Consider the following 18,458-nt stretch of genomic DNA (forward strand, 5'->3'; position numbering starts at 1 on the left):
GTTACGTGGCCCCTAGCAAATTTACTGTTTCTAAGCTGTGAAATGGGGGCAAAGTCACACCCACTGCCAAAAAGGGGGATGTGCGCCAAGACCCAGGTGCGCCAAGCACAACCCTAACGGGTGACAAGTGATAAATGAACGTGAGAGTTCCACCCTACCCCACCCGATTTTATGAGGTACAAAGGACGGTCCCAGCCAGGATGCCCCAAGGATGGGCGTTTCCTTACCACCTTCCCCAGTACCTCCTCCTGTGACTGGCACGTCCAAGACGTGCTGTTGGGGCTCAGTCCAGCCCAGCCAGGTCGGGAGCTGCTGGTACGGCAGGAGAGACCCGCACCGGGTCTCTACACCGCTCCGTAGGAGGAGGGGCAGAAGCCACTCCAGCCCGCGCGTCCCTGCGCGTCGCCGCGCCAGGACTGTGCCGCGCGCGGCGCCGATATCCCTCTTCCTGGAGAGAGGAAGAACCCAGCGTGCAGGTAGCCTCCTCCTGGTGTCTCTGCCATCGGGCGGTGCAGGCACCGTCCTAAAAGTCTAAGCAGAGGCTACTGACGAGAGTGTTACCTCCTGGTCTTGGGCGGATCCGGAGTTTCTGTGATCTGGCTCTGACTTTAGGAATCCCGGTCGCTCAACACTTAGGACCTCAAGATGAAATGAATATCACTTCGTCCTGCTGGTGGAAGAGTAATTTGGTACATCCTTTCTGTATAGTAATTTGGCAGTATTCCCCCAAACGTAGAAATCATGTGCAACTTTTGACCTAGTGCACACGGCCTTCTAGACAGGCATACAGCAAACAGTAACATGATGACAATAAAAGAAGTAACAAAGACAGCGACTATCGTTTACGGAGCATTTGTGCCTGGTGTGTTTGGACAGCCATTACATGCGCTGCCTCGCTGAAACCTGGCCACTTCACGAGGCAGTACTAGCAGGATGGCAGAAACCAAAGAAAGACCCAGTGACACCCAAGGCCAAGCTCAGCAAGTTTTGGTTCTGCACACGTTCTGCTGTCTAAAGCAAATCAGGTGGCTAAGCCTGACATTAATGAGATGGGAGGGACTGCAAAGTCACAGGGCGAAAGGCGTGTATACAGGGAAGGGCGAAGATTTGACAACAATTTCTCACACCCTGCACATCTGGTTCTTCCAGTTCTCCAAGGACTTTTCAAAATAGTTAGAATAGAATTAGGGCTCCCCTAATTCCCAGAAAATCAAAATAAATATTTTACAAGGCAAAATTACGTAAAGCTTTACAAAACTTTAAACAGCAAACACGTATAGTGTGTCCTGGAAAAGTACCGTGCTTAGAACTATATTGTATTGAACTGCTCTCAGGGCACCTGGGTGGCTCAGTTCATTAAGTGGCCAGCCGACTCTTACTTTTGGCTCAGGTCATGATCTCATGGGTTTGTGGGTTTGTGAGTTTGAGCCCCGTGTTAGGCTCTGCACTGATAGCAAGAAGCCTGTTTGGGATTCTCTCCTCTCTCTCCGCTGCCCCTCCCTCTCTCTCAAAATTAAATAAACATAAAAAATAAATAAACTGCTCGGAGTCCATGAATATGAGCAATGTATTCGTTCAACTCTGTATCCCTAACAGCCAGTACAATATCTGGAAGCAGGAAATCTACATTTAAAATTTTTTTTTTTTTTACTTTTAGATTTATATCCGAATTAACTAGCATATATGGTGCAACAATGATTTCAGGAGTAGATTCCTTAGTGCCCCTTACCCATTTAGCCCATCCCCCCTCCCACAACCCCTCCAGCAACCCTCAGCTTGTTCTCCATATTTATGAGTCTCTTCTGTTTTGTCCCCCTCCCTGTTTTTATATTCTTTTTGTTGCCCTTCCCTTATGTTCATCTGTTTTGTCTCTTAAAGTCCTCATATGAGTGAAGTCATATGATTTTTGTCTTTCTCTGACTAATTTCGCTTAGCATAATACCCTCCGGTTCCATCCACATATTTGCAAATGGCAAGATTTCATTCTTCTTGATTGCTGAGTAATACTCTATTGTATAGGTATCCCACATCTTCTTTATCCATTCATCCATCGATGGGCATTTGAGCTCTTTCCATACTTTGGCTATTGTTGATAGTGTTGCTATAAACATGGGGGTGCATGTGTCCCTTCGAAACAGCACACCTGTATCCTGTGGATAAATGCCTAGTAGTGCAATTGCTGGGTCATAGGGTAGTTCTATTTTTAGTTTTTTGAGGAACCTCCATACTGTTTTCCAGGGTGGCTGCACCAGCTTGCATTCCCATCTACATGTGTTTTAAATGAATGAAACCATGTTGGAAATTCTATTACGTGTGTACGTTTTCCTTCTTCCCAGTTTGAGGGCAGGACTCTTCTCAACATTTCACCCTTTATAGAATCCAGAATTGGGTCTTATAATTTGTAACTGGAAATTTATGTGTTGAAGAAAGGCTTGCATAAATGAAAAAATACGCAGGAAGAGGTGAGCTGCTGTGCCCTTGGCCTTTAAATACTAAAGGCAACCATAGTTCAACAGGAAGAGTTTAGCCTTAGTTTCAAATCCTTACAAGAATGTTTCTGGGCAAATACTTGCTAAACATTTGATTTGTGAATCCAGGAAGATGACCACATCTTCCGTACAGGGTTATTGAGCATATTAATTGAAACAAGCAAATGCATGTGTCAGGCAGAGAGTAGGAGCTCAGACCAGTCGCCCAGCAGATTTTGTTTGCCTGTACACCCTCTTGACTCCTTCCATGGGCAGACATAAGTGTAGCCCATCAGCCAAAGCAAACAGCCTGGCTGACCTTTGCCAAGGAATCCCACACCCCTCTCTCAGTTTACAAATTACTACAAAAGTAATTACAACAAAATTGTATACACCACCAACAATTTATTTTTAACTTGATCACATATCTTGGATTATTGAAACAGGTATTTATTTACAGTGCCTTCAATAATAAAGAATGAGTTAGGGCAACAAACAAAAAAACTTGTATCAACTAGGACGAACCTGGAATTTTTGTTTATTTACTTTTTTGGTTTTTGTTTGTGTTTTGTGGAGCAGCCAAGGCTTTTAAAATAAATCCTGAAGGAAAAATGGAAAACAAGGCATCTTCATGTATGATATAATCTTTTCCTACAAGAAGACCTTGCAAAAAAAAAATTAATAACCAAAACTGCAGATGAAGTTATACTTTTACAGGTTTTATGTAATACCTTAATAGGAACATTATCTAATTAAGATTTTCTAGTAAGGATTCAAGAGTTGCTGTAAACATTCTCCAAACAGACCAGTTATTACAGCATAATGATACCCATGCATATTATTGTTGTATCTATTCATATCTGTTTCCCATAATAAAATTAGAATATATGAGTTATTTATTAAAATTAATGTTTATAGGGGCGCCTGGGTGGCTCAGTCAGTTACGCGGCCGACTTCGGCTCAGGTCATGATCTCACGGTCCGTGAGTTCGAGCCCCATGTCGGGCTCTGTGCTGACAGCTCAGGGCCTGGAGCCTGTTTCAGATTCTGTGTCTCCCTCTCTCTGTTCCCCCATTCATGCTCTGTCTCTCTGTGTCTCAAAAATAAATAAACATTTAAAAAATTTAAAAAAATAAATAAAATTAATGTTTATAGACCCCAGTACCATACAAACCTATGAAAAGCCACAATAGAGTTATTTTTACATGTTTCCAAAAAGCCAGAGTAGTATAAGCTTTGAATATAATAACAGGGTTAATTTCCGTAGCAGAATAAACACACCCAGGAATTAACCATAAAAATGATGCTGTGTTAAGTCCATTTGCTCTTAACTATCTAGCCGCATAAAAGAAAGAGGCAAGAAATAAAATGGTGTTTATGTTTATGGAAGAAAACTCATTGCATTCTGTTACCTTTATAGTTGACCTCACATGTAAAAATTAATTCCTTCCCATCAAGGAGAAAGGTCCTTCCCCCACCCCCAAACTATGTACTGACTACAAGTTAATTATGGAAGAAAAAACTCTTTGGGGCTAGTGATGGGAAAGAGTTGTCCTCTGTACCTATAATCTAGGAATTAAGAAATAGCCTGTTTGATTAAGCACTGACAAGGAATACAGCTATTTTTCTTTTTTTTTTCTTCTTTTTTTTTTTAGTTTTCTGGTAATTATAAGAACTCTGGTCTTTAGCAGACAAAAGAAAAAAAAGAGGACGCTTTCATAAATAAGTTTAATGGTCAAATAGCTTTTTAAAACTTTTTTTGGTTTCTAGTCTTGACAATGTGAATTTTATTTGGTTTAGTGCTCACTCGCTCTATTTTGTAACTTTGAAAGTACAACTTCATTTTTTTCTGAAATTGGAAGAAAAAAATACAGTAACCAAAAGATGTAGGGATTATGAAGGGGAAAAAATGTAACAGTAATCTTTCATCCAAAAAATGTTTATTTTCCTATTACCTTAAGGCAAAATATATTTTATTGCAAATATATCTAAGGTTTAGGAAATATTTGTTATTTTATGCCCTTTCCCCAAGAAGCCAACACATAACTTCCCAAGCCAGAAATGTTTTAAAAATACTGTTAAAACTATACAAAATAATAGAAATATTTAAGAAAAAAGTGATAGATATCTTGCCACATAGTAGGTATAGTTTCACAGATATTGCACAGATAGGAACATATTTTATATTTCAACTTTTCATTATCTTCTTGTGCACTAATATTTCATAGAAACAAAATGTTGAATTCTTAACATCCACGTTTTAGAAAGTGTTGTTAAGCCTGTTGCCTACTAAGTCACTACTTTGTTTCAACACTGAAATGTACAAAAGGCGAAAAATGGAAGGAGGGAAGGAAAGAGAAAAAGACACAGAAAATGATTCACATCTACATAAATACATTCTCAGTGGACTGTCTAGATTTTTCTGTCGTTATAGGTTTTCTTACTCAATAGTATCTGCACATACAGTGGCTTCAATAATACCAAAAAAGACAACATCACTCTTCTTCATAGTTCAGATCCCTTTCTTAGTTTCCAGACAATATCTGAAAAGCCCATCAAATGCTAACCGGTCAGCTGGAATAATGGACCAGGAGGTTGCTGGTCAATGTTGGTAAGTCACCAGGATAGCTCTCCAAAACCGGATAGATCCGGTTGGGCAATTTCAACTCCGTATTTTTATCACCTCTTGTCACTGAAGTTTTTACCTCTTCAGAATCTACAATGAATTAAAAAAAAAAAAAAAAAAAAAAAAAAAAAGGACCGGCCAAAGTTAATTCTTTGATGATCACTGCATGCATTACTCTCAGGAGCATAGAAACTTGTAATGATTCAGAGAAGATATTTAGTGGTGAAACTTTCGTACAATCTGGGTTTTCTGTTTCTTTTTGGCTTTTAAAAAGCTACTCCAACCAAACCCTAGAGAACCCACAGAAGAGGAAGCAGTAACTGAAGCTACATTGGGTGCACTGTATGCACATTAAATCCAGTTCCCCCAAATTATCACATATATTGTTGTTACTAACACACTTGTCAACCCTATCCTTCTGCACACATCATCTATTCCTCTGTCAATTGCAGAAAAGTTGTCACGGTTGTAACCGTGGTTCATTTTCAAATACAGCACGGAATACGTGCACATCTGTTCTTGATGGTAGATCCGTAAACAGCAGGCTGTCTACAAGCCCTACCCTACTGAAGCTGTCAGCTCTGAGATTCATATTCCCAAAGTCCATACCGTTTTCTGCATCAAGATTGTAAACTCCTGCATATATAGATGGATGGACGTTTAGAGAATTGATTTACAACAAAGTCGTTCACTCCAACTCCATTCGCAGCTTCTTCCTGACTGTCATAGTCTTGGGACCTGTCCCCTCTGCTGGGAATGCCAGAGCCGCCCAAGTCCCCCGCCTCTTCACCCACCAGCAGCTCGTCCAGCGCGCTGGAGCTTGTGACAAGCTGCAGAACCCTGGCTAGTGCCTCCGCCTCCACCCCCAACAGGATATGCAGGAGGGGACAGCTGTGCATCCGGAAGCCGCGTTTCCACCCACCCACTTCCACTGTGGGTTCCCTCGCACAGGCCTGGGGCCGCCTCAGTGGCTCGCGCCCAGGGTCCTGCCTCCCGCCCCGCGCCCTCTTAAGCCCCTCCTCCCCTCCCCAGGGAGTGTCTCGAGGATTTGGGGCTAGGGAAAGGAGGGGGATGAAGCCGGCAGTGACGGCAGTGAGGCAGATCTAGCTCACCGCGACTAGGAACGCTTACGGAGGGAGGGTGCGCAGACTCCCGCGCCCCAAACCCCTGCCGGGCTTGCGGACGCTCATTGGCCGCGCATCGTTCACACACTTTCGCGCCCTCCACGGGGAGGCTAGAGCGCGACCAATAGGCTTCCGCAGTGAGAGACCTGCCGTCCAATGAGAGCAAAGGGACTCGGGACCTCTCGTTCATTGGCCAGAAGGGCAGAGACCACTTGCCCAGAGACCATTTTTGCCCCGAAGGCGGAATTCCTGGCTGGAGGCAAAGATCACCCCAAAGTCGCAAGTTCCTGTGAGTGACTGGTGACTGACGGCGGAATTTGGGACGAACTCTTTTATTCGGTGAGTCACCCCTTTGGTCATGGAGCTGATTTAGAGGTTTGAGAAAATTCACTGACAGGGACACGATACAGAAAAATTTCAGGCTGGGAAAGATGGGGCATAAAAAACCCATACAGCTGGATAGTATCATATCCTGAAAGGACTGAGGTTTGTCCCTGGAAACGTAAAAAAAAAAAAAAAAAAAAGATGTGCATTTCTTCTGCAGTGCCCAAGGGGAGAGCATGTTCTAATTTTTAAAACTGATGTGTTTTATAAGACCCAACGTTAACGTTATGAAAATGTTTTCTAGTAAGTCCAGCCTCTCCGTGTCTGAATTGTGTGTGTAACAAACCATGTCAAATGTGTTTTCCTGAGTGAGCTGAGCTGCTTTCCAGGGTAAAATATGTGACACATGGTGATTATGTTCTCCATCGTGTTCATCATTAAGAGCACTGAAGCCTTCTACATTCACATAGCTTGCCAACTACATTAATATGATTTATCTACTGTTTTCATCAAAATAAATTTACTCTCCCAGCAACGTTTTGCCCAGGGACATGAAAGTTGCAAATATCTTTATTGTTTATTCCAGGAACTTCCTCAAAGACCCAAGCACTCTTCAGTTGAAATCATCAAAGTACAGTTGGCATCCCAAACCTTGAAAATCCTTGCCTTGTTACCCACCAATTCTAAACTGTCACCCAGTGCTTACTCTATCCTAACCAATTCCCCACATTAAAGACCTGATTTAAGCCAGACGTCAAAATCTCAATAAATAGCCCAACCTTGCTCTCCTCCTTCTGAAATGCTACCAAAGTTCTGTGAAGCTATTTCTTCCCAAAACCTCAAGAAGCAGTAAGCTTAGCTTTGTCTTATCAACAGGTAGTTCTGCTGAGATTTCTGGGAGCCAGCATTTGACATCCTTGGAAGCCCCAGCAAACACCTAGTCAGTTTCTGCTGCCACAACTCCGGATCCGTGCAGTCCTGAGGTCCCATTAACTTTCTCTCCGGCGCTCTCTGAACTCAAAGGTGAGAACAGCGGATCTTGCGTGAGGTTCAGCCCCAGCTTGCTTTTTGTTGAAGGTCCCCCAAGGGCTGAGTTTTTTTTGTCCCTGGGAGTAAAGAAATCTTTTAAGGAATCCTCGTGATTATCTGGCCTAAACTTTATAAGGTCTACGCTTGAAAACCCGCCTTTTTAACAATACAATTGGTCTCTACCCCCGTCAGTTGTGGCTGCACTTGTGTCAGAGAAAAGTTCATAGGGAAGAGAATAGGCGCTGACTCCCCTAAGTCTGGCCCCTCCACTGGCAGTGGGGATGAAGTTCGGAAGGTTTCGTTACAGGCAGGAGGGACTGAGACAAACACGCTTTCTAATAGTTTATTCTGGAGGCCCCCACCCCCAACAGCCAGGCCCGCTTCCGGGGTGTCCAAAGAAGCGAAGACGCAGAGACGGCGGTGGAAAGAGGCGGGTGGAGGCAGAGGCAGAGGCTGTTAGAAGCCGGGCGGATATAAAAGAGGAAGGAACCCAGCAGTAGGCGGAGCAGCGGGTCGCGAAAGGCGGGAAAAGTTCTAGAACCTCAGCCCTGCCTCCCGCGGGTACAGCCCGCCGAGCTATCCCTGGCGCCCCTCCCCGGCGGGCTTCCAGCCGAAGCTCCTAGGCCTTCGTTTCCTCCAATAAGCACCGATCACAGAAGGGCGCTGGATTCGAGTGCCGAAGGCCTGCGGAGGGGCAGGAAAGCGGAAGCGCACGCGCGCCTGCAGGTCTGGGCGGGACACAGCCGCCCACGCGCGGAGCGCGGGGGAGGCTTTTATTTCCGTGGCGGCTGCTGGTCACTCACTGTGCGGGAGGGGGCGGGGAGCGGGGTGGTGGCCTAGGGTCCCTCGAGACCCGATCGATCGCTCTTCTTGTCTGGCTCAGATCTGTGCACTTGCTCCAGGGTAAAGGGGGAGGGGGGAGGAGGAGTTCGTGAAGAGACAGAGGAGATGGGGAGGGGAGGAAGCTGGAGGAGAGGGGAGGAAGATGGGGCGAGCGAGGGAGAGCGAAAGAGAGAGACGAGTGCGGGAAGAATTCCAAGAGAGAGCCTCTGGGTGGGCAGGAGATGTCCCTGTCTTTCTTAATCACCTTACTGGAGGACATTGGGCAAGTCGTTCAGGTCAGCAGAGCCTTCTCCAACTCTAAGACCGGGCTGGAGTATGAGAGCTAGCTAACGACACTTCACATTTGCTGTAATGTGGTTCCAGCTGGATACTGGAAATGATGTTGGGGGCAGGAGGTGGATATTGGGGTGTTTTCTTAGCCTCGTGTCTCTTTCCCCTGTGAATGCTCCAGTTCACCCCCGTATAGTTCAAAAGTCACGTTTCTTTCTGTCCACTTTATATATATATATATATATATATATATATATATATATATATACACGCACACATATGTATATAGATATATATATATTTTTTTCTTTTGGTCCATATATAATACTCACTGCTAAATCACCTGGGTCCTGTCTCAAAGTCCGCCAGTTGGGGTCATCCTCAACAGCACACTGAACCCCCAGATTCTCTTAACTATTGGGCAGTAAGTTCTTGCCTTAAAGGATCTTACAACATAGCCCCACTGCTCCATGATATGTATCTGTTTCTGTTTCCCCAGGTTCTCTGCAGTTTAAGAATTGTGGTAAGTATATTGATATTGATAATAATGATAGTAGTAATATTTACTGGGCAGCCTGTTATGTTTCAGGAACTGTTCTAAAGGCTTTATATGAATTGTATTTTTTAATCTCCACAAGCAGAGAGACAGATTCCACCACTCCTCCCGTCTTAGAGATGTGGACAATGAGATAGACAGTGCTTAATTAGTAGGCCCAAGGTCATGCAGCTAGTAAGTGGTAACCAGATATTTGAATCCAGGTGGTCTTATAAAAACTAACATTGATGCAGCAACTTCATATTCTTTACCTCATTTAGAATTATGGCCTCGTTTTACAAATAGGAGAGTTAGGCTCAGAGACGCTGGAGTTTCCTGGGTAGCTCATTACCAGTAAAGAATGAAGCCCAGGCTCCTGCTCCACAGTGAAATGGTTAAGGGCACAGTCTTTGAGAACTTCCACTTGACAAGAAACAGACAGGCTAGAGCATAAGTTAAACAACGAGAAGGAACCCAGCTGAGCTGGCAGCACAGAGCCTGATGCTGGGCTGGAACCCACAAACCACAAGATCGTGACCGGAGCCAAAGTTGGACGTTTAACCAACTGAGCCACCCAGGCACCCTGGGTTTTATTTAAGTTTTTATTTTTAAGTAATCTCTACACCCAACATGGGGCTCGAACTTACGACCCCGAGACTGAGTTGCATGCTTTTCCGACTGAGCCGGCCAGGCACCCCAAGAGACACAATTAAAGACAGGCTTGTGTACCTCAGTTGGATCTTGGTCTAAACAAATCAGTATTGTAATTATACAAGAAAAAGTTCTTCATTTGTAGAGCTGGAAAGAGATAATTAGGGATAAAATGTCACGATGTATCTAAGTGTAAAATAATCTAGTAAAATAAAAAGATGATGCAAATTTGGCAAAAAATGAACAATCACTAGGCATATGAGATCATGACCTGAGCCCAAATCAAGAGTCAGACGCTTGACTTGAGCCCAAATCAATCATTATACTATTCTCTTTTTTTGTTGTCGTTCCTATTTGAAATGTTCGTAATCAAAAGTATGCTGGAGCTTTGTAACCTTGAGTAAATAGTTTAGTCTCTCCGGATGCTCACGATTTTTATTCACAAAATAGAACTAAGAATGCCTATCTCACAGAGTTGGGAGAATTAAATGAGATCATTTATAAAGAGCTCTTAGGATAGGGCGTAGCATATCATGTGGAGACTCCATTCCTTCATTGGATCTTTATAAATGTGTCTGTATTGAGAGCTCACCACGTGCCGGCATCGTGGTACATGTTGGGATACTGAAAACAGAGGGCTTTTGCCCTCTATGGCTTTTGTTCTATTTACTACTAATGAAAATTGCACTGTTTTATTTACATTGTTCATTCTCTTCTGTGGGGTCATGAGAAGAAAGATAGAAGGAAAAATACCTCTTTAAACAAACAGACAAACAAAACCAACAGACGAGCAGCAACAAAACTTCCTGACTCTTCCCAGGTAAACTCTCATTCCAAGATTATTTTGTCTTTATGGTCCTTTTTCCATCCATTCCTCTGTAATTACACCATCCCTGTGCTACCCCCACCTTAAGTGGGGGCCAGATTTTGACATCAGTGGAACTAGAACATACTTCCGCATTCTCAAACTGCAGAACTACCCTTCTGTAAGGCATTTATACCTGCGTTTGAATTGCATCTCTGCCACGTAGCTCTAGGGCCTTGAGGGTCACCTGCCTGATCTGAGTTATACGTTCCTCATCTGCAAAAAGCAAATATACCTGCTTTGCACAGTATCTGGGGGGATTGGCAATTAGAGATAATTTTTGTAAAGTATTTAGTGTGGTATCTAACGTGCGGTGCTCTACAGAAGGGACCTTGTATTGTTGAGGTGATTATAGTCATTGGTAAAGGGTCTGTTGCTAGGTTAACATCTTTGAAGAGAGGGTGCTAGAGCCCACGGGGGAAGCGTGGGATGTGGGGTCCCTGTTAACATTATCCTCTATACAATGAACACAGCTCCGAAGACACAACTCTTGAACCTTTGGGAAACTAGTGTTTTGGCTGAACTGTCGATTCATCTTTAAGCCACCATGAGCCCTACAAAGCGCAGATCACAGAAGATCGCATTTGATGAAAAGCGTAATATGAAAATTGATCACTATTTTCATCAGGTATGTTTGTAAATACTATTTATGGAATATACCGATACGAGACACAGCTCTCCTTGACACTGGGTGCCATAGTTCTCTCTTCCAAGAAATTACCTCATGGTAGGTTGAGGATATTAAGTTAAAATCTTTCTTGGGGCACCTGGGTGGCTCAGTCGGTTAAGCATCTGACTTCAGCTCAGGTCATGATCTCATGGTTTGTGGGTTCGCGCCCCGTGTCCAGCTCTGTGCTGACAGCTCAGAGCCTGGAGCCTGCTTCGGATTCTGTGTCTCCTTCTCTCTCCCTGCCCCTGCCCTGCTCGTACTCTGTCTCTCTCTCTCTCTCAAAAGTAAATAAAACATTAAAAATTTTTGTTTAAATCTTTCTTATCCATTTGTTCTATTTTTTAGTTTTAGTATAGTTTTTTAAATTTTATTTATTTATTTTGAGAGAGAGTGAGCGAGGGAGGGACAGAGAGGTAGAGAGAGAGAATCCCAAGCCGGTTGTGCACCATTAGCCTGGAGCCTAATGTGGGGCTCAAACTCATGAACCCTGAGATCATGACCTGAGCCCAAATCAAGAGTCAGACGCTTGACTTGAGCCCAAATCAAGAGTCAAATGCTCAACCTATTAAGCCACCCAGGCACCCCAGTTTTAATATAAATCTTGGCCATATCAAAGCAGCCTTTGGTAAAAACTATTGTAACACTTCCTGAACAACAACAACAAAAAGTACAATATCATGTATTATAGTCAACTATGGAATAAAAACATTAACACCATTTCATAGCATGAAACTATATGCTATCCCAAATATGGCTCATGTATTTGATCACAACAATAACCTACATTTATATTGTGCTTTCTGGTCTACAAAACAAATTTTAAAATAATGATCCTCCAGGCACCTGGGTGGCTCAGTTGAGCATCCCACTCGTGATTTCAGCTTAGGTCATAACTCACAGTCATGAGTTCAAGCCCTGCATCGGGCTCCGTGCTAGGCCTGGAGCCTGCTTGAGATTCTTTCTCTCTCTCCCTTGCTCGCATGGTCTCTCTCTCTCAAAAAAAAAAAAAAAAAGTAAAACATAATAATGCTTATCATAACCTTGTTAGGGAGGGAGGGAGGATTTTATTATGTTTATGGGGAGAGAGAAATGACTTCTTGCTTGAGACAGAAGTGGGGTGAAGACTTGGACTTACATTTATTGACATTAAGTCAGGGCTCTTTCTAATAACAGGGCTCTGTGATCATATCAAACCATCATATCCTATCCTGAGTCTGAAATGCTCCTTGAAATTATCAAGAAGAGAACTTTGAGAATTTGGGGATGCAACATAAAAGCTTTCATTTGTTTTCTTTTATCCTGGTTGTAGCTAGAATATCCAAATATCTAGGGAAGCCAAGACAAGCCTAGTTATGTTTCTTTTGGTTCTACTTCATGACAGAGTGAGCTAATAGCCACATACTACCCAGTTCCCTTTCTTAAATTTTTTATTTTATTTATTTATTTTTTAAATGTTTCTTTTTGAGAGAGAAAAAAAGAGTGTGTGAGCTAGAGAGGGGCAGAGAGAGGGGGACAGAGGATCTGAGGCAGACTCAGTGCTGACAGCAGAATCCAGTGCAGGACTCGAATTCATGACCTGTGAAACCATGACTTGAGCCAAAGTCGGACACTTAACTGAGCCACCCAGATGCCCCTCTTTTTTATATTTTTAAAAAAATTTTTAAGTAGGCTCCACACCAATGCACAGCTCGACCTCAAAACTGTGAGATCAAGACCTGAGCTCAGATCAAGAGTTGGACACTTAACCAACTGAGCCACCCAGGCACCCCATTGTTCCCTCTTTGAAAATGTCTGTATCTGCCCAAGAATCTTTGGAAATCCATTACACTGTCCCCATAGGGTGTGTGACAAGGATGTTTCCGACAGGATGGGGCTGAAGAGATGGTCTTTGAGAGTTTGTATGTTATGTGGAGAGTAAAGTTATATTACCTTATGTTCCTTTTTTTTTTTTTTCCTGATCCAGAATATTAGCAGCATCACGAAAGGAAAATGAAAGCTAACGCATTAATGTGCTGGTCATTGTGTTAGGTATTGTCACACATGACATTACGTTGAATCTTTACAACAATCCTGCCATTGTCGTTCCCATTATCAGTAAATGGCATTGCTGCCATATAAACTTGTGTCTGTTGACCCCTAGGCCCCGATGCATAGAACACGTATCATTTAGATACAGAAATCAAATGCTCTTAATTTTTCATTAAATTTCTGCTATTTGATTAACCCTCCTTGTGTAAGGTTGTAATCAGAGTTTTAAAATATTTCACATTTATTTTTAGGTCAATAAAGAACAAGAGAGTCATTCCAGTATTTCTCCAATGAAGAGGGGCTCTAAAAAAGGTCCAAAAGATATAACTAACATCCAGGCACTAGGACCCAAAGACCAGACTGTGCCCCCCAACAAGACAATTTACATTACCTTGGCTGTAAACCCCAGGAAACTAAAGCTCACACATAGTGAAGAGAAGAGCTTCTATGCGGCCCTCAACACTCTCAAGGCTGTCAAGGAGGAGATAGAAACTCAGCAGGGCAAAGAAATGCTGGCGGTTGGCAAAGAAGGAATTGAAGGGTACATAAATCTTGGAATGCCCCTCAGTTGTTTCCCCGAGAGCTGCCATGTACAAATCACATTTGTCCGAAGTAGAAGTAAGCAGAAAGAAGGGAACCAGGTATTTGGCCGGCATGAAAAGGCATCCGCTGACTGTGTCAAATTTTATATTCACGCAATCGGGAAGAGAAAGAAAAGGATCGTCAAACGCAGGCAGCTTCACAAAGAAGGGTGCAAACTCTGCGTCTATGCTTTCAGAGGAGAAACCATCAAGGATGCTCTGTGCAAGGACGGCAGGTTTCTCTCCTTTCTGGAGAAAGAGGATTGGAGGCTCATCAGAAACCTGGACTCCATTCTAGAAAGCACACAGACCGTGGACGACCTGGAAGGCAAGCTCTTTGAGGTTGAGGTAGAGAAAGGAATGAGCTCCAGGGCAGTAGCCGCTCAAAAGTCGGAATCAGAGAAAGGAAACACCAGTGTGCTGAGAGAAGAAATTGTGGATCAGTACCCCAGTTTGAAAAGAGAAAGCGAAAAAATCAGAGAAAACTTCAAGAAAGAAATGAAAAGTAAAAAGAGCAAAACCTCATTATTTAAATTACTTAAAGTAAAGTTTGGGAAAATGACGAGAAACTCCACCCCGATCAGAGTGCACAACTTTCTTTCTCTTGTCGGTAACTCAGTGGGGTACCTGTCATGGGACAACAATGGAAATAAGGGTTGTGCCACCTGCTATGTTTTCAAAGAGTTGTTCATTTTCACCTGTCGACACGTAGTAAGTGACTTTATGGGGGAAGGAATAGAGCCAAGTAAGTGGGCAGACATGATTGGTCAATGCGCAAGGGTGACATTTCGTTATAACAGCTTCCCTGAGAAAGATGAGAACTGCTTTTTCCTTGAACCGTGGTTTGAGATATCTGATGCCACCCTTGATTATGCTGTTCTGAAACTGAAGGCAAACGGACAACAAGTACCTTTGGGACTCTATAGTAGAATTGCTCGTGCACCACCTACCGGGTTGATATACATCATTGGCCATCCAAATGGAGAGGAAAAGTCTAGTGATGCTTGTACAGTGATCTCTCAGGGTCAGCGAAAAAAGAAATATGAGGAATATCTTCAGGCTGGAAAGGGAGAGGGTTGCAATTATGGGATGCAATACATCCATATGTGCACTCGAAAAACCTTCGAGGAAATAGCTCACAGCCCTGATGTGATTACCTATGACACCTCTTTTTACTTTGGGGCTTCTGGCTCCCCAGTGCTTGATTCAGAAGGTTCATTGGTGGCCATGCATACTGCTGGCTTCACTTGTGATAACGAAATTGGGTTATCATCTCATGTCATTGAATTTGGCTCTACTCTGGAATCCATCCTCCTTGATATTAAGGAAAAACACAGACAGTGGTATACAGAAGTATGCATAAGTCCTCAAGATGTAGAAATGGTGAGCGATGAGGATTGAGGATGGTGAGAATTAAGTTTGTTTACTAGCTTTAAGTTTGTTTAAGCTTTAACCACTTTTCTAAGCACGTGAAGACTAATCCTAACAGGTGGGCCATTATCCCTATTTTAAAGTCAAGTAACATGAACGACGATGAGATTATGACACTAACTCTAGTGTAACTGCTGTGGGGTTTTTCCCCCCATTTCTGTGTCTTCCTGTAAGTTCAGTTGCTTGAAGGAAGGACATTCATTATGAGTGTTCATCTCATTATCCCCAGTGTCTGGAAGAGGCAAGTAAGTGCTTAGAAAACGTGTGGGTCCGTCAGTAGCACAACTTAGGGCTACTGTTAATCTTAATTAAGGAACTAAATGCTTGATTGGAAATAATTTCAAACAAAATCTTTAGAATTTCCAAAATCCTCGTATTACTGCAACTCAGGATATATGTGTTCTGAAACTCACAGGGTAATATCCACTCTTTTTATAGGCTATTAGGGCAAAGAGACTATCTGAAAGATCATATTACTTTATTCGTATGCCCTTAGTTTTTACCTAATGACCTTTTTTGTTTTAGGATCGTATGTGTGTTGCATTTAGTTGTTATGTCTCCTAAGGCTCCTTCCTTGTGGCTGTTGCAGGTTCTCAGGCTTTGACCAGTGACCTTGACAGTTAGTAAGAGTACTGGTCAGGTATTTTTGTGGGATGTCCTTCTATTGGAATTTGTCTGGTAATTAGACTGTGGTTGTGGGGTTTGGAGAGTAAAACCAGTGGGGCAAAGTACTTTTTCACTATATTGTATCAAGGGTACATAGTATCCACCTGAGTTATGATTTGGTGTTGCCTTTGATACCCTGGCCAAGATAATGTTTATCAGGTTTCTCTACTGTAAATTTACTCCTTTCCCCTCCTTTCTATAATGTACTTTTTGGAAGGAAGTTTTATTCACAGCCCACACCTAAGGAGTGGGGCATCCTTCTTCTCTTCCTTATGTAGGGAACTCCTGGAGTCTCTACATAATTTATTCAGCATGGGAGATTTGCTTCTTCTTTCCTATTTATTGTACCAGTGTGGACTCATAGATACATGTTGAGTTATAATCCAAATTACTTTGTTGTATTTCTCAGATTGTTCCTGCTTTGGTCATTGGGAGCACTTTCATTTGGCTCTGGTGCCCTCTTTGACATATTCCCAAGAGTGTGTTGTGTTTGTTTCCTGGTTTTTCTAAGCACTTTCTTATGTTGTGGTCCTACGAGATACTCTAGGCTCCTCTTGTGTATTACCTGACCCAGTTGCATCATCAGCCATTTCTAGGAGCCTTTGGTTACTTTTATTGGAGAAGTGTATTTGAAATCAACATCTGGGCACTAGGTATGCTTTTGCGAGTGGGGTATTATTTCTTCTACGCCCGCTCAGCAGACAAAGCAAAGGAATACGTGTGTGTATTAACTCCTGTATAGTCAGCCTCCCCAGCTTATTCTTGGTTTCACTTTCTGGGGCTTCAGTTACCTGGGGTCAACGGCAGTCAAGAAGCCAATGATCTTCCTTCTGACTTATTGCCAGAAGGTCAATGGTAGCCTAATGCTGCATCACAATGCCTATGCCATCCACCTCCCTTCGTCTCGTCAGGTAGGCACTTTACATCATCATAACGAGAAGAGGGAAGAGTACAGTACAATAAGGTATTTTGAAAGGTAGACAATATTTACATAGATTTTATTATAGTACATTATTATAATTGTTCTATTTTATTATCAGTTATTGTTAATCTCTTACTGTGCCTAATTTATAAATTAAACTTTATCATAGGTAGGTGTGTACAGGAAAAAGCTTACCTATATAGGGTTTGGTACCGTCCCCTAGGCGATCGTGGGATATATACCCTGCAGATGAGGGGTGGGAGGAACCACTGCATATATGCATATCTACAAACATTTCTTTTAAAAAATTTTTTTTAATGTTTATTCATTTTTGAGAGAAAGAGACAGAGTATGAGTTGGGGAGGGACACAGAGAGAGAAGGAGACACAGAATCTGAAGCAGGCTCCAGGCTCTGAGTTGTCAGCACAGAGCCCGATGTGGGGCTCGAACTCATGCCCTGTGAGATCATGACCTGAGCCAAAGTCAGACGCTCAACCAACTGAGCCCCCCAGGTGCCTTTCTACAAACATTTCTATATGTAACTGCCTGTATGTGCAGTAAGTTAAACATTCTTACCGATGTCTCCAACTCCAGTACCACTTGGATCATTTTTGCCTCCTGCCTTGGTCATCTATGAAGTCCTAGTCCAACAGTGAGAAACGTGGCTCCTACCATCCCCCACCCATTTACTTAATTGCTTAATTCAGTTTTCATGCATAGCAGTATCAGAGTTGGTCACCTGCAGCAGGACAGGAAAAAATGAGTACAGTGTGTGTTTAGTCTTACAGACTCACTTCCAAAGTTCCTGGGGTCAGCACCTTTCCTGCCACGCCCTTCAGTGAGGTGTTTTTGTACATTTGTAGTGCAGTTAGATTCTCTTGTCAAAGTCTCCATTCTTTCCTTTCATCTCTCAACCTAAGTGACTTTTAAAATTTGCATACATTAAGGTTCACTCTTCATGCTGTATGTTCTGTGGGTCTTAACAAGTGCATAATGTCATGTATCCAGCATTATGATATTATACGGAATCATTTTAGCAGCCTAAAAGTCCCCTCTGCTTCAGCTGCTCAACCCTGCCACTCCCCTGAACCAGTGGTGATCACTGATCCTTTTACTGTCTTTATAGTTTTGCCTTTGCCAGAATGTCACTTAAGTGGAATCAGATAGTATGTAGCCTTTTCAGCTTGACTTCTTGCACTGAACAATATTCCACTAAGGTTCGTGTGCATCTTTTCGTGGCTTGATAGCTCATTTATTTTTTTTTGCCACTGGATAATATTCTGTTCTATGGATATACCACAGTTTGTGTATTCATTCACCTTTTGAAAGATATCTTTTGCTTCAGTGTTTGGTGTATATGAATAAAGCTGCTATAAGTATTTGTGTACAGATGTTTGTGTGAACATAAGTTCTCAACTCCATTGGG

The 18,458-nt window shown here is 42.7% G+C and overlaps 1 protein-coding gene across 5 annotated transcripts; it reads left to right on the top strand.

Moving 5' to 3' along the window:
* Positions 1 to 6,265: 6,265 nt before the first annotated feature.
* Positions 6,266 to 17,345, top strand: FAM111A (FAM111 trypsin like peptidase A). Of its 5 annotated transcripts, none has more exons than XM_042958897.1 (6): positions 6,266 to 6,556; positions 7,418 to 8,296; positions 9,183 to 9,206; positions 10,600 to 10,689; positions 11,208 to 11,362; positions 13,684 to 17,345. In XM_042958897.1, the coding sequence occupies exons 5-6, from the start codon at positions 11,282 to 11,284 to the stop codon at positions 15,412 to 15,414; spliced, it is 1,812 nt and encodes a 603-aa protein (XP_042814831.1). In that variant the 5' UTR covers positions 6,266 to 6,556; positions 7,418 to 8,296; positions 9,183 to 9,206; positions 10,600 to 10,689; positions 11,208 to 11,281; the 3' UTR covers positions 15,415 to 17,345. The 5 variants fall into 5 exon arrangements, with proteins under 5 accessions (XP_042814831.1, XP_015397758.1, XP_042814829.1 ...); XM_015542272.2 differs by having other exon boundaries at positions 10,603 to 10,689; XM_042958895.1 differs by having other exon boundaries at positions 7,418 to 7,564.
* The last annotated feature ends 1,113 nt before the right edge of the window (positions 17,346 to 18,458 follow it).

The sequence above is a fragment of the Panthera tigris genome, chromosome D1 (assembly GCF_018350195.1).
Source record: "Panthera tigris isolate Pti1 chromosome D1, P.tigris_Pti1_mat1.1, whole genome shotgun sequence".
In the NCBI taxonomy this organism is placed as follows: Eukaryota; Metazoa; Chordata; class Mammalia; order Carnivora; family Felidae; genus Panthera; species Panthera tigris.